At 42.0% G+C, this 15,211-nt stretch overlaps 2 protein-coding genes across 3 annotated transcripts in view; one reads left to right on the top strand and one right to left on the bottom strand.

The window, feature by feature from the left end:
- Positions 1 to 10,537, top strand: part of med30 (mediator complex subunit 30) — a 30,290-nt gene extending 19,753 nt beyond the window's left edge. Inside the window, exons 5-6 of one of the 2 annotated variants that reach the window (XR_015863941.1) lie at positions 5,847 to 6,237; positions 10,169 to 10,537. Coding sequence is in view for 1 of the 2 variants with exons in the window: in XM_088404429.1 (XP_088260555.1) it covers positions 5,847 to 5,942 (96 nt within the window). In the remaining variant the exon portion in view is untranslated. Of the gene's footprint in view, positions 1 to 5,846; positions 6,464 to 10,168 lie in introns of those variants that run through there. The other variant, XM_088404429.1, reaches the window with a different exon arrangement.
- Positions 6,417 to 15,211, bottom strand: part of ext1b (exostosin glycosyltransferase 1b) — an 87,263-nt gene continuing 78,468 nt past the window's right edge. The window contains exons 8-11 of the mRNA XM_088404428.1: positions 13,161 to 13,250; positions 11,975 to 12,135; positions 11,099 to 11,270; positions 6,417 to 10,431 (exon numbers count right to left, since the gene is read on the bottom strand). Coding sequence (XP_088260554.1) covers positions 10,246 to 10,431; positions 11,099 to 11,270; positions 11,975 to 12,135; positions 13,161 to 13,250 — 609 coding nt within the window. The 3' untranslated portion in view covers positions 6,417 to 10,245. The remainder of the gene's footprint in view (positions 10,432 to 11,098; positions 11,271 to 11,974; positions 12,136 to 13,160; positions 13,251 to 15,211) is intronic.

Here is a 15,211-nt window from a genome sequence, read left to right as displayed (position 1 = left end):
TTGGACATCCTAAATTGTCCTTAGGTGTGATTGAGTGTGCGCATGGTTGTTTGACCTGTGATTGGCTGGCAACCAATCCGGGGTGTCTCCTCCCCACTGCCCGAAGGAAATCAAGTTAACGCCCCGCCAGTGTAACGTTGAATGCGCTGCAAGCAGTTGTTTTTAATTTTCCTCACGATGCGACTCGAGTTCTTTTTGCCATAAATACCCAAAGTTTCGCACCATCCGTGTTCCACCAAGTTTATGATTTTGTTTCTAATTAACGATTCAAATGAAATACCTTTCTCTGCTCTCCAAAAGCCGCACTCTCAATCGAATCAGATGGAGGGATCATAACATTTATGATCCTCTCCATTTCAGTAATATTCCTGTGCGTGAACAAGGATGGACTCAGATGTCGGTTCGGTCCGCTTGCTTCTTTTATTGAAAAATAATGCCGTAAGATAGTATATACTTTCAATCAAACTGTCGCGCTAAAGCGGATTTCTAACTGAATTCGACCGGAGGCAATTGACACTCTGCTCAGATGTGCAGTGGACTACGTGACTGTATGACCTGATTCATCTCCAGTTCTTCTTACAGGTCATCTGGTGAAAAGATTAGTTGGTCTCCCTCTTCACTGGTCGAGAGCTGGAAATACAGAATCGATGCGCTGCATCAATACCTTAAGACGATCTACTGCGTCTTGGTTTGGTGTCGCAGCTCATGCTTGGTCGGCCGCCGCTTTATTGTTACCTGACTTGCTAAGTTCTCATCAATGTGATGGAAACCCTGACACAAAGTGGATGGATCAAATTAGTGCAGGTTCATAGTTTGTGTCTCTTCAGGTTGATTTAGTGTCAAATCCGTCATGTCTTTCCAGCTCACGGCAGTCATTTTTGATCTAGATTGTGTTATGAAGTGACAGACGGGTGATTTGTTAAAACAGCGTGCTATGCTATGCTAGCTTATACAACGTGCGGATATTTTTATCATCCCTACTGCCGTTTCTTATCTGCCGAACAGCTTTTGGAAAAAATCACCTGGGATTGTGGTCTCCTGCACCAAAGTTGCAGTAGTATTCTTCTGCGGTATTGCTCATTTGCAATTTCCCCTAAATATAAACAACTAAGAGCGTTTTCTGTTTGATCATCGGGCGACTGTATGAAAGGCAAAACTGGAACCAAAAGTGTACTTCTCTCCACCGCGCTCCTTCTCATCTAATCCCTTCTCCTCACTCACAGACACTTACACTTGTAATTCCCAGCCACATCCACAGAGTCAAAGCTGCGATTTGAGTTGCCAGCGACAGGGCGGATTAGCGGAGGAATCCTGACTGAAAGCACATTTATGCTCCACTTGCTACATTCCCCCCCTACTCCCCACTCACTCCCTTTGCATGCTTGTCATCAAGCGTGAGCACATGTTTGAATCTCTTTGGTTTCCAAGCCGCCGCTATCTCAAATCTCCTCTTCAAAAAGCAACAGTGGGCTCCTTAATATTCACTGAAAGCTTTGTGCTCTTGTTTTTTGGGTTTTACATGAATCGGGGCAAAGGCTGATAAATGATTTTATTCATCTGGTAATACCATTACAAGATTAGCTTTATTTTCTCTATACCGTAGAAGGGATCAACAAACCCTCCCCGATCGGCTTTAATGTGATGAGAATACAAGCGTAATTAATGGAGCGATGGCAATTATAAAGCTTGATACGCGTGGAGATTTGACAAATCCGAAGTGTTAGGCAATTACTTGTTTGATGCACCCGTTGAAGAATGACTTCAAGCAACGCCGTGGTCGAAAGAACTTGACAGAACTCCACGTTTCATTGAAAAAAAAAAGCATTTTGGTGTAGTCCAGATAAGGGATGGCTGACCACAAAAATGCATTGATTAAGGACTCTGTAGTGTCCGGCGGAGCCGAAATGGAAAAACTCCCACAACTTGTTTGCCACCCTCCTGCCGAAGACAGAATCTTTGATCGGATTTGCACTCGGGGAGGAGAAATGATGAAGTGGATCAGACCGTTGTTGAAGAAGAGAAGATCTTTCAAACACGCTGACAGCTGTTCGAGGAGCAAAATGTTCCTTTGACTTTATCAACTTAGGAGAATGAAAAAATAACTTTGATCAAAGCGTAGCAAGCGTCCGAGAAAAAAAAGACAGCGGGCCCCGGGGTCACGAGATGAATCCGTTCTGCGGTTGGGCTCGGAAGGCGAATTCGCCGCATGGCGGGCAATCCTAACCTCGATGAAATAGCTAAGGCGTTTCGAATCCCAGGTGAAAACATCCAAATTGTACATACATGTTAAAAATTGGTACCAAAATAGTATAGTAATAAATAAAAAGTATAGAAAGGATTTATTTACCTTTGAGTGGCGCTTGTTATGCCCGTATTCCCTAGTAAGGGTAGCCTAGCCTAGGCTAGCTTAGCTAGTTTAGCTTGATTATCTCCAGTATCGTTTCCATATAAATCATCTTCTTCTCTCTTTAACATCAGTAGCAATCTTGGGACCCATAACTAACACATTCAACTTTGAATTAAGCAGTAAAATACACTACCGTTCTGCCATTTTGAAACGAGTGAGGCCGACCAATAGCAGACCAGCATTGTAGTGACGCGTTGCACGGAGGCATTGAAAATAAGTGCAATTACCTAAAAACGCCTGCAGTTGGAGACAAAACACAAATACAGCCAAACCCTAGGGTCATGACAGTTGTTTTTGTTGCAAAACTGGCAAAATACCATAAAGAGGGGATGAAAAACTCAGTATTCCACATTGCAACATGAAAAAAACATAAGCCAGGGACGCTGTAACACGGGGTCCACTGTACATCAATGATGGAACTAGTTGTTGGGCTGCGAAAAGAAATTCCGTAAGATGATATGCAAAGCTTCTTCTTGAAGTTTTAATGACAGATTGCACTTGTGACAACGCGCATTGAGCAGTGAGCAACAATAGGACATCAGCCCTCCATCCCTGCTTTTTCAAAAGTACAAAAGCGTGTACACAAACACACATTCATTCTATTGGCCTTACTTCCTTGATTGTTTGATCCCCGACGGGAATACGTTTTTATTTCTTTTTTATTGGTATTAAGTTCAGGGCCGTGTCATTGCTTTTACCGGGAGTAATCCCAAGATCGTTGGAAATCACGACCCATTCATAAACATGCCAATCGCGCCGAGCTATCTTGTTGCTAAGAGCGGTCTAGATGATTTTTTTAAAAACAATAACAGGTTGAGGGTCTATGAGCACTAGAGAAATGATGCCTCCGAGTTCTGTGGCCTCGGAGGCATACGATCTGATATTGCAAGTTATTTGTCTCCACTATCTGTAACGGCCTCAAACTATTTGCGAATGCAGCGCGGAAAGTGAAATCTCCAAAAACTCTTTCGAACGTTTTCTTTTAACTTGCTCATAACGTTAGAATGCATTTGTCAGCAAATTGGCAAGCCTTAACCCTCTTTTGGAAATCATCATTAACCCCTTTGAAATCTGAAACGAGGACGAATCGATGAATTTAAGGCGGACGGCCGCACTTTCTACTTTTCCTCAGCGGGTTGTCGCTGACCGTCGTTCCAAGGCCGCATATCAAAGTGTCACCGAAAGCCTTTTACCGATCGAAAAGACATCAAAACACAATTGTGCAGTTGGCTGTATAGAGACAAAAAAGGCGAGAGTGCACCTGCAGGGTGTGTTTTGTGTGTGACGGTCTCGCCGTTTTGACACAAAGGAGAGCGTCAAGGTCGCAACCGTCACCGCAAACACAATACGTCACTGAGCGCTTCATGGTACTTTTGAGGTTATAAACGGAATCGCTGTTCATCCGAAGTTGCAAAAGAAATGTCGCGGTCGCGTTCTCCATATTTGCATATCGGCAAGCTTCTCGTAATGAGGATTTGCTACCTCCGTAAGCATTTCCCACTGTGGAAAATGTGAAATTTCATATCTGGCTTTATTGTAGGTGCTTGACTATGTGTATATGCGGAGCGGGAATGAAACCATGCAAATTCGCACAGTTAAGCTTGAAATTGCCAACACAAGTACACCTATTTGGGGGGGGGGCGGCGCTCCATTACCTGAGAATACAAAGGCTTTGGATACTATCTCATTAATGCAAAGTTAAATGGCCGAGTTATTTCGAGAGCCGCTCATCAGGGTAATGAGGCACATCATGTATAATACACTCGCGCAGGGACGCGCTCTCACACACATGCTAGCTCTCAGAAGAAAAGTGAAAGTCAAAGCGGGAGATAGCAAAGGGAAGATCTAGGCAAGGGTGTTTTGCGAGAAGTAGCGAGAGTCCTTAAGAGAGCTGGCGAGAAACCGGAAGGCCTCCAAACGTTCCACTCAGGATTATCTTCAAGGACGATCAGCTAAACAGTCGATATTAAGAGCGGCGTGTGAAATCGATGGCTGAAGGTGTTATCTGCGGTGCGAAAAGGCTACGTAATTAGTCGCGGCTAAAGGAGCGTCGCCGAGAGACGAAGATGGCTTTCGTCTTCACAGATTTCGGCGGAGATACGGTCGGTTCCTCAGCGAGAGATGCAGAGATATTTAAAAAAAAAATGTCTGACATCTGTAGTCGAAAATATCGTTTGAAAATATATAAATGATATCTTCATGGCGTTATCGCCACGCGTTTTGACTTATTTTGACCCAGTCCGGCAAATGCGAAAGCTTCGGTAATTCTGAGTTATGGCGCTACGGAAAAAATCATCCATTTTAATGCATGCAGATAAGGTCCTACCCCGAGTGAAGGACTTTCACCGTATTTGCCAGTTATTAAAATTAACCACAGTTAAATTTAAATAAGAAATCTCATTTCATAAAACACCATAGAATTGTTTCCGGGCATGCCCCTGCACTACTCCCTTGTCTTTTGGGGTCCCACAAGGCTCAATTTTAGGTCAGCTCCTTTTTTCTTTGTATTTATTAAAATACAAGATCTTCTGATAGATTTGTGTTTAAGTGCAAGGAATTTTCCAGCTGTAGTACCTCTTGAGATTCTTATGTTTTTTTGATTTGCGTTCTTTTCTATTTCATACGTACAACTGAAGGCATATTCATAAACATTCTTAACTAAAATGACTGGGTGGCTTAACTCACAACGCACAACTAGGTCATTTGAACCGTGCCAGAATTGAGTCCCTCAATCCCCTATTAATGTACAATGCAGCATTACCGCCATTAACTGATTTTGAGGATTATTTCTTGTGGGGTTAATTTTTGATCTATAGGTGGCTTTTAACATGAAAAAAATGTCATTAGGAGCGATCATCACTTAGATTATTCCATTGGTGACCAAGCATGCTGTGGACCTATTTGGGTTGTGCATTATTTGTAGCAGTTTTCTGGAGCGCTTAATCCTGTTCTATCCCGGCCATCTGGTCCGGTTGGCATTGAGTCGCTCATGACACATACAGAAGAGCAACCCTTCACACGTTTTTTCGGTCTTCGGCTAACCTACCATGTGGGAGGAACAGAAAATTCTGAGCCTGGAATCTAATTCTTTTTTTTGTCAGTTTACAAAATGTTTCAACAACTTAAAGACATTCATTCTTGTCATATGTCTTTGTGTTCCTAGTAGATGAATGTCATATGCTTCATTTTTGTTGCACTATGCATTTTATAGTTGTGTATAAAATAATGTCCTCCAAGTCACTTCCTTGCACAGCCTCCTCGCATTGCTCACCTAATTATTACTCATAAAAATTAAGATTCATATATATATATATATATATATATATATATATATATATATATATATATATATATATATATGGAGTGTCATATTTTCTAATTAATCGAGCCCATTAAAAAGCACCAACACCAATTGTATTTGAACCCGCTTTTCCCACAGAAGCTGAAGCAGAAGAACCAGCAGTTGAAGCAGATCATGGATCAACTCCGCAACCTCATCTGGGAAATCAACTCCATGTTGGCCGTCAGAAGCTGAACCGCGATGAACCTCGCTGAAGGGATTTACGTATTTTTATATATGATGATGAATCTTTTATTCATTTTCTGTGGAGATATATAGTGAAATATAGATTGGTTTGCTTCTTCTTCACTATGTAATAAGATGAGTCGGGCATGGCGATCCCTTCCGCGACACGGACTGGGACCTAAAAGTGAAGGAAAGCGTCTCGCCATTCTCAACCTGGAATACACGTATCAGTGGACTGGCGCCCGCAGGTCTGGAACTGTGGGGGACTCGCCGAGGTGCTGAAGTTGCATTAGTCTGGCATGAGGTTTGCATTCTTCCGTTTTTAATTTTACGCCGATTTTTACACTTGCAAACGAATATCGGCTCCAAATATCGGTTATCTGCCTCCTACTACTAATAATCGGTCCCGAAAAACCCAAATGGGTGGATCCCTGCTCCATAGCCATGCTATCATTAAAACATCCACAACCAATGAGACGCAGGTATTGTCAAATGAATTTCTTTTATTATAAATCATCCTTACAAAATCATCATTTGTCTATCTCATTTGTGACCTCTATAAAAGTCTTTACATAGTAGGGGGGGGGGGGGGGGGGGCATCAGGACAGCCACACGCTTGGCCCTCACTCACACATGGGATCACGTGATCGCGGGTGGCGTGATGAAGGTGCAAACGCACGCATGAGCGCGTGACGTGACAACCGGACGCTTCTCGGCAGTGCAAGAACTCACTTTGACAAAAAGGCACAAATGAAGATAAACACCAAGAACCTGGCACATTATTGTTTTGATTTGGGAAGATATCCCTCCACCAAGTATAGTACTTGATATATGTATTTTTTTTTTTTTTGTCCACCCTGACCCAATTGCAAGCTTAGGTTTTCGTACTGAGCTCAAATGCATCGCGTGAAAATTAATCTCTGGACAGTGAGAGTTAAAAAAAAAAACAACAACAACAAAAAAAAAGTCAAAAAAGGAGCGCAGGAGGCAAAGGCAACACAAATGTTTCTCCATCCCTCAACATTTACTAAACGTTTCCATCTGCTGCAGCTGCTTATTATTCCCCATCCTACTTTTTTTTTTTTTTTAATGGGGCCTTTGCAATTTGACTCCCGGCGAGAGCCAAGATGGCGCGCCCAAATCCAATTTTAGATCAATGGCGTATGTGATCGTCAAAGTTAAAACTCTGATAAATGTTTGCACAAGTGGGACACCGGTGGATGCTACCCGGGGGGGACCAAAAAAAAAAAACTTCTTGAGTGACACTTACTGGCGCGTGAACAGAAAACAGAATAAATAGCAGGATCATCCCAACATGACACCTTATAACTAAACAGTCCTGTTTACAAAAAAAACCAAAAACAAATACGCTAACTGACAGTGCAGGGAGCAAAACAGCGGGATATGCAAATTAATTTTCGATGATCTGCGACAATTCCTCAAACAATCAGGCAATTAAAAAAAAGGCTTAAGTGGTTTTAAGACAATTGAAAGAAAACATGTTAAAAAAGTGCTGTTGAGAAACACTTTTGCCACACACACACACACACCAAAAAAAAAATCACAATAAAACTAACAGGACAGAACCAAAGTAACAGAGCAGACACAACACATGAGAATTTAAAAGACGGGGGGGAAAAAAATGAAGGCTTCCTCCATGATATGTCAATAATTTGATTTAAATGTCGAGAATGTCAAAGTATACGCCATGGCGTGGGGAAATAAAATATGAGGATAAAGTTATATTGATGTTGTCATAAGTATTACGCCAATTCAAAAAGTGGTTTTCAAACTGGGGTCCGTGGCCTGACTGCAGGGGGTCCATATATATATATATATATATATATATATATATATATATATATATATGTGTGTGTGTGTGTGTGTGTGTGTGTGTGTGTGTGTGTGTTCATTCACTTTTAAGAGTCCAGACATTCAATCCCAGATACTTAAGTATCTGGAAATGACTTGAGTATCGATTGTCCGGACTCTTAAAAATAAAAACGTGAAAATACGTCACTGGCATTGAATGAGTGAAGATGTTTTTCAAAATGTCATTTTGAAATGTGTCCAAATGCGTTTAGTGTTTACAATTGTTTGCTAACGAGACGACGGAGCCGGCATTTTTTTTTCTCATGCTGGTTTTGGCTAAATAATTGGAAATTAATCCGGATGCGTGGCATTTACGATTTCTTTTCTCAATTTCAGGGTAGCTGATAAAAAATAAATTTGGTGTCAAATTGAATATATTGCTGAATAAAAAAAATTAAAATTGGAGAATTTGCTTTGTAAATTTTTGTTTTGTCCCTAAAAGTTTGAGAACCCCTGAACTAAAACGCAAACATTTGTACAGTGGAACCTCAAGATTCCTCTGCACAGATTGGGGGGGGGAAAAAAAAGGACAAATGGCTAAATTTGTTGCCTTGAAAATTGCATAAAAACGATCACCATGAATGAGCAAAAAAATGGAATTGCACAAGGTTAATTCTCCCTTCACATTCATATTTGATTTTTATGTTTAGTGTGTTTCTTTTCCCCTGTCACTTGGTTAGGTTGCATGACCTTGAGTAACCTTTAAACTAGCCTCCCTCTTTACTTCCTTAAACGTCATCAAAGTGCAATATATATTGTCGGCTACATCGCATTGTATTGGCCTCAGTCATATTTTGATATTTTTGAAAAAGAAAAAAAAAGTGTTTTTTTTTTTTTTTTCCCAAAAAAATGGAAAAATGACTGCTTTTGCTATGAGGCTAATGATGTAGTATTGAAGCAGCACATATTTGTGTACTGGCAATCATGAAGGCTCCTATTTTTAGATTTCCTTCAAGAAAAAAACCCAAAAACAATCACCTACAGTATTTGTTGAGTTCCATGTACAATAAATATCAAATGATTGCTTTGGTAGCAACTATGTTGAACTGAGGGGAGGAGCTTCATCATCAGTAGGAAAACAGTTTGAGTTGGCTGTCAATTAAGTGCAGATTTTCACTTGCCTTTTTTTTTTTCCTTTCGCACTTGTATGACAGTTACGAGTGTTTCAAAAGTAGTTCAATCCCAAAGACGTTTCTATACGTCTTTACAAAGTCCGGTCGTTCATTCCTAAGTACTTATTTAAAGTTTGCTCTTTTACAAATTTTAGGGTAAAGATCTGAAAACAGTTGGCGAGTTCACTTATTCATCGCGTGCCAACCGAACGGTAGGAAACGAGTTAACAACGCCGACGAAAAACTATAAGGGTCCTTTTGACTTTTTTTTTTTTTTTTTTAGCATCTATATTGCGGCCGACGTGACATTTTACAGAGACAATGGCGTCAGCGTCACTTCATATGGCACTGTTGCATATTCAACAATAAAAACGAAACAAAAAGTGATTCACAGCTTCAGCACCTGACAGAAAGGCCACGGAAAGCAGCCTTCCTTCGTTGGGGCGTCCGAGCGCTCTTCTCATCCTTTCCCTGCGAATGATCAATTCGGGACCTGCTGCCAAATAAGGTGTCAGCCTGTTTGATGCTAACGCACAAAAAAAAAAAAAAAAAGGAAGCCATGTGTGGTTGCTGGACCGAGGGGAATTTTCAAAGTATTATGCGTCTCAAACGATGGGAGGCGACGTGCAATAAAGGTTTCCGAAGGCAGAGCTGATGTGAAAACGCCACTCCCGCCAAATGATGCTGATGGCCGGCCAGGAGATGACATCTCAGGCCCACGGAGCAGGATGAAGTGGCAGTTTGGGGCGCCGAGCTTCCAGGTTTTGCTCCATTTCATCCCCAAATGTTCATTTGAGGGGAAAGAATGGGCTGGGCTGAGCCATTAAAAAAAAAAAAAAAAAAAATCCAAATACAGCTAAACCGGCGAGTGAGAAAAACGAAGAAGGAAACGGGCATGAGGAAATGTGACGATTGGCAATGCGATCCGGATACATTGACGGTCCTCCAAATCAAAAAATGAAAAAGGGGCGATTGTCCGTCACCCCACCCTCCCGGAGACCGGCCGATTTGTACAAAAATCAAATCAGGCGATAAAGCGGTGTATGGGGGGCGGGGGGTAAGTCCAGTCATGGTGTCCTGATGCGAGATGGGATTGCCGGGGTGGGGCGGGGTTACCGGAGACGCCGACCCCTCCCCCCCCGCATAGCCGACGACACCTTGCAGCGTCCGTGTCATCCGCCCGCAAAGAGTTTGGGCCAGCAGCGTGTGCAAACTACTGCTTAGTGTCTCCGTTTTTGTTCTTCCCGTCAGCTCCCAAATGTTTTTTTTGTCGGCGTGGGCAACGAGGCCTCGGAAGAGGCCTCCCCCCGGGCGGGGTCCCGGTCCTGTCAGAGCCTCTCGATGTCCCTGTATTTCTTGCGAAGGATGGACACCTGGTCCTTGAACAGAACCGGATCCAGTCGCATCTGGGAGCGGACCAGCGGCATGGCGCCAAACCAGCTGGCAAACTTGTTCATGCACGTCTGCCGCTGGGCGAAGTGGTCCGGGTCGGCCCAGCGAGACGCCCTTGAAGTCTGGGGGTTGGACAAAGGAAAGACGCCCTTTTGCTCGATTTTCCCAGATGAAAAGCTGTCTTGCGACTTACTTCTTTGGTTTAAAATCAATAAAAGACAAAATGGGTCCAAAGGTAACAAAACGTCTCATTCGACGCCGTGAAATGGATGATCCCGATCTTTTAGCCCCTCCCCCCCAAAAAATCGTGCTGTTTGTATAAATGATTTTTGCAAGTTTTTGGTGTTATTCATTTTAAATGAATAATAAGAAACAATAGGTTGATTTTTTTTTATTAAAAAAACTATCAATTTCTTGCTAATTTAGGTCGCAAAAATAATCAACACCTGCGGTTTTAAAAATCATCATCAAGCTGGTTTTTTCTTTTTTTTTCGTTTTTCTTTTAAATAATTCTAATCAATAAAAACAATTAGGTTAAAAACATCAACAGCAAAAGATTGCGTGGAAGAAACTGCACATATACACAGAGATATCTCAATCTTTTCCGCAATATGCTCAGAATGTCAGTCTATTTATTTATTAGTGATTCATTATTGCTCTGTTACTGTTTTTTTGTTTTATTGCCTACCTTATTATGTGCTCATTTATGGAACGGGGAAGCGAACAGAATAAGAATTCCACTGTGTGGTCTTACACAGTGGAATTCGTGTAAAATGGTGATTTTCTCACCTGTCCCATCATGGTCTCCTTGTACTGTTTCTTCTGCGTGACCTTGATGGGCGGGAGCTTGGTGACGGCGGAGACCAGGAAGTTCATCAGGATGTCCTCACAGTTGGCCAGCTGGTCCACCATACTCTTCAGACTGGAGGGCAGGTAGTGTGTGTACAGGTAGTGGTAATACCTGCAAACCAGCATCACGCGGCACTTATTTTTTTTTACCTTTGAAATTCAATCGGGTGTTAAAATATTCATAGCAGTGAAATGCGCTCGCGTATATGTCATAAAACAAAGAAGTGATTATACATTCCGAAGAGTTTCGTAGTCGTAATGGTCCTCAGAGGGAACTGTAACGCGGCCCGTGATAAAAATGAATTTGACACCCCTCAAATGCATAGTACAATAAAGGCTCATTAAAGACAAAACAAGCGAAAAAAAAAAAAGATGGGGAACAACAAAACAAGCTTGAATAAAAACATGTAAATTCGGTGCGCAAAACAATTCAAAATCAGTGTAGGCTGCAAATTAAGAGTAGGAAATGCAAATGAAGCTGAAAAAAAAAAAGATGCAATAAATAATTTGAGGCTACAGCATAATACAGCCAACAGACATTACACTACAAAAAGTCCATTTCAATAAAGTAAAAAACAAGTCTTACGAGAAAAAAAATATTCTTATTGTTTGTCTAAAAAGGACAAATACTGAAATGATTATTTCAATATTGATAATATAAATCAAAGCGATAGCAACAAGAAAATCTTATTATAAGAACAGCATTGTTTTAAACATTGCTTTCCTACTCTATAATTTAAGCTAAATTAGGGAGAAATATGTACTAGTAAATGAAGACTTTCTGAGTGAGTGGGAGGATGGAAAAGTTTGGCGCACCTGTGGTAGATGGCGGCGCCGGTCAGCACCATGGAGTAGTCGTTGGTCCACTTGGAGGTGTAACCCCAGCGCTCCTTGTTGCCGTCCCAGAAGTGGCTGCGGGCCGGGTAGCCCACAATTCGCTCGGGAAAACTCTGCCACACGGTGAAGGCGAAGTCCACCTGGACGCAAAAAAACAAAAAGGAAACGTCACCCTCAATCTTCTTTTTATGTGAGTCACAGCCGGTAGCAACCGCCACTGCGAAGGCCGACTTCAAAATAAAAGCATACTACGGCATTGCATCGACGTCAATGTATTTTGGGGGGTTTATTTTGAAATGAACGCGCTGTTTCCTTGCTAGGCCTTGGTTTGTCTGAAAAGTTTCCGTCTTTGAAAATTCAGTTCATCCCCAATCCGAATGCGAGCGCTCAATTTTGGAAACATAAGCAACACACCCCAAAATATCACGACAAATGCTGCAAAACACTTTTTTTTTCTCCCCCCAGTTGGGTGTTTTTCTCAACTAAATTCAGAAAACATCTGGAAACGTTCTTTTTTTTTTTTCTTGTAAACGCTAGCGGCCTTCTTTGTTGGTGGTCATCGAAAATGTTGAAATCTAAAAATTCTACAGAAACACGCAGAGGAGTCAAAAATCATCTGCTCAATACTTCAAAAAAATTAATAAAAAATGTGGAGGGTGTCACGTAAAAATCAAACAAAAAAAAGTGACGGATGTGTGGAGATTATCACGTAAAGAGGAAGCGGGACATTTTTCCTCTGACACGGAGAAGGTCATCTGAATAACAACAAAGCCATCATTTGTAATTCAAAGCCATCTTTGGGGGATGTGACCTATGCAAGATTCGATTGACCAGATGTTTCTTCTTGAATATTGATTAATACCGACATGAATTATTGCGCTATCCTGAGAGCCATTTTGCATCCAAATCCTCATCGCAATAAGGATTTAGATCATCTAACTCCCCCTGAATAGTGTAGCTAGAAACTGGGAAGACACATTTTCGTGTTTGTGGGTTTAATCAAGAGGTCGCTGTGACCTTCGTTGCAGATATGAGGGTGTTACCAAATGGAAAACCCAGATAGAAATCTAAAATTAATTTTAAAAAAATCCACACGGAATGACCAAACATCGCCAAACACACACACATCGCGAGTTTTTTTTTTTTTTTTAATCCGTCAACACACCTCTGTGGTGGACAAGACCGTGTCTTCATCCAGGCTGAGGACGGCATCGGTCACGATGGCCTCGTATGGGAGGAAGCGGCTGCTCATCACCTGCGGGGACAAACGTGGAGCAAAATCGGTGAAGGCCTCAAAATCTTCTGCACATTGTTTCGCCTTAACATTCGAAACTAAACTTATTTCAATCAATCTTGAAGACACGAGCAGTTACATCACCACCAAGAAAAAAAACAAACTCATTTTGCTGTATTGCAAAGTGCTCCTTGTTCACAACAATGATGGAGCGCTGATACAGGCTTCCGTTATTTGTCCAGGGTCATCTTTCTCCTCGGAATCGATAAAGACGCAGAAGTGAGGCAACCAGATACCGCTTCGGTCATGTGTCAAACATTTGCTACAAAACCAAAATGACGCCGGCCCAAAATTGGTTGCAAATAATATATACCTTTATTTATATATAGCTGCACAATTAATCAAGTTTGAGTCAATTCAAGCACTACCACCAGGGGGCAATATTTCCCACACGTTTGCATGACAAAAGCTTCATATTTTCTCACGCAGATTTATTATTTACCCGTGTGACATGGCGTTGAGTTTCTCACCTGATTCCTAATATTTACTGTGCTAGCTGTCAAATGAGACCCATTTTGAAAAATTGGAATACATTTGGTTGCAAATGACATTTTGACTGCTAATTGATGAACATTTGCGTAAAAGTAAATGCGCTTCATTGCTTTGCACTCAGCAAGTAAACTAGCTGTGTTGCCCTCTGTGCCAAATGTTTGTCGTTAATTATTATTCATTTTATTTATTTATTTATTGTTATTAATATTCTATATTATATATAATATTATTTATTGTTATTAATATTCATTTTATTTCTTTATTTGAGTTTATTGTTATTATTTAAAGCCTTGTTCAACTACTTCTTGTTTAAAATAAGGGCACAATATATATATATATATATATATATATATATATTATACACACACACACACACACACCCAGATGGTGTAGCAGCAGCTCTTTTGTTTGTGCATGCGTGTGTGTGGTCAACCTCCCACACGAGCGAGAGATGGCTGAGATTTCCAGAGCCGTGGTGGACACGCGCACTCGAATGAGCAGGATTTCAAGATAACAACCTGAGGATTATCGCAATTACTTATTGTGCGTCTTTTAAAAACGCCGTCTGCTCTGAAAAGCTTTTCTAGTTCAATGAGCCTTTTTCTTTTGAAATACCTGGCGGCGGGAGCCTGTTGCGCTTCGGCGAGGTGACCTCGCGCTCAGCGGCTTATTTATTTATTTAATCGTCATCGGCCCCAAAACAGTCCATAACCTATAGTAGACACTATATGTCTACTTAGTCTTTCCGAAGTTATGAAGACACCGTAGAATTATTTCAAATGGTGAAAAAAAAAAAAACAAACAAAAAACCGTATCGCTTTCAAGTTCCACACATGCAGCATCATTTCAGGCGGGATTTTGGCCTGTGCTCCACACCGCCAAAGGGCCAAAGAGACAGCGAAGACCACGAGGAGACGGAACAAGTGTTCCCTCCCACTCACTCGTAATGAGGCCTCGCTGTGTCATCATTACCAGCGCAATCTCTTCTGGGCAAGATGCGCCGAACAAAACAAAGGCGTCGCCCCTCCCCAGGATGTTCAGAGGAGGACAGGAGTGTGTGTGTGTGTGTGTGTGTGAGGACGGACAGCGTGGCAGAAAAAGCAGAGAAAACGGAGAGGATAAGAGGCGAGTGTTTCCCAACCCCAGGTGGTTTGTAACGTTAGAAGTGCGACATATTAGCCTGGGGCTTCCCGGCGCTCTCCCGGAATGTGAGCGCCAATCTGCCTCCGAGCGCTTCGCCTCCTCTCCAAAGGACGGCGGCGGCGGCGGCGGGCGGGCGGGAGGGAGGGAGGCGAAGACGGGAACGAAAAATGGTTCCGCCGATGTGTGTCGGCCGCATTAAGCCCCCGTTGGGATTCCCAAGCGCTCATTAAGCGGAGCGGGCCGCCGAGAGGACGGACGCGGGCGAAACGGACGGGATTGATGGCGAT

Source organism: Hippichthys cyanospilos, chromosome 21 (assembly GCF_059441005.1).
Source record: "Hippichthys cyanospilos isolate Australia breed blue-spotted pipefish chromosome 21, RoL_Hcya_1.0, whole genome shotgun sequence".
Taxonomy (NCBI): Eukaryota; Metazoa; Chordata; class Actinopteri; order Syngnathiformes; family Syngnathidae; genus Hippichthys; species Hippichthys cyanospilos.
The sequence above is the reverse complement of the archived record's forward strand: the minus strand, read 5'-3'. Positions and strand labels throughout refer to the sequence as shown.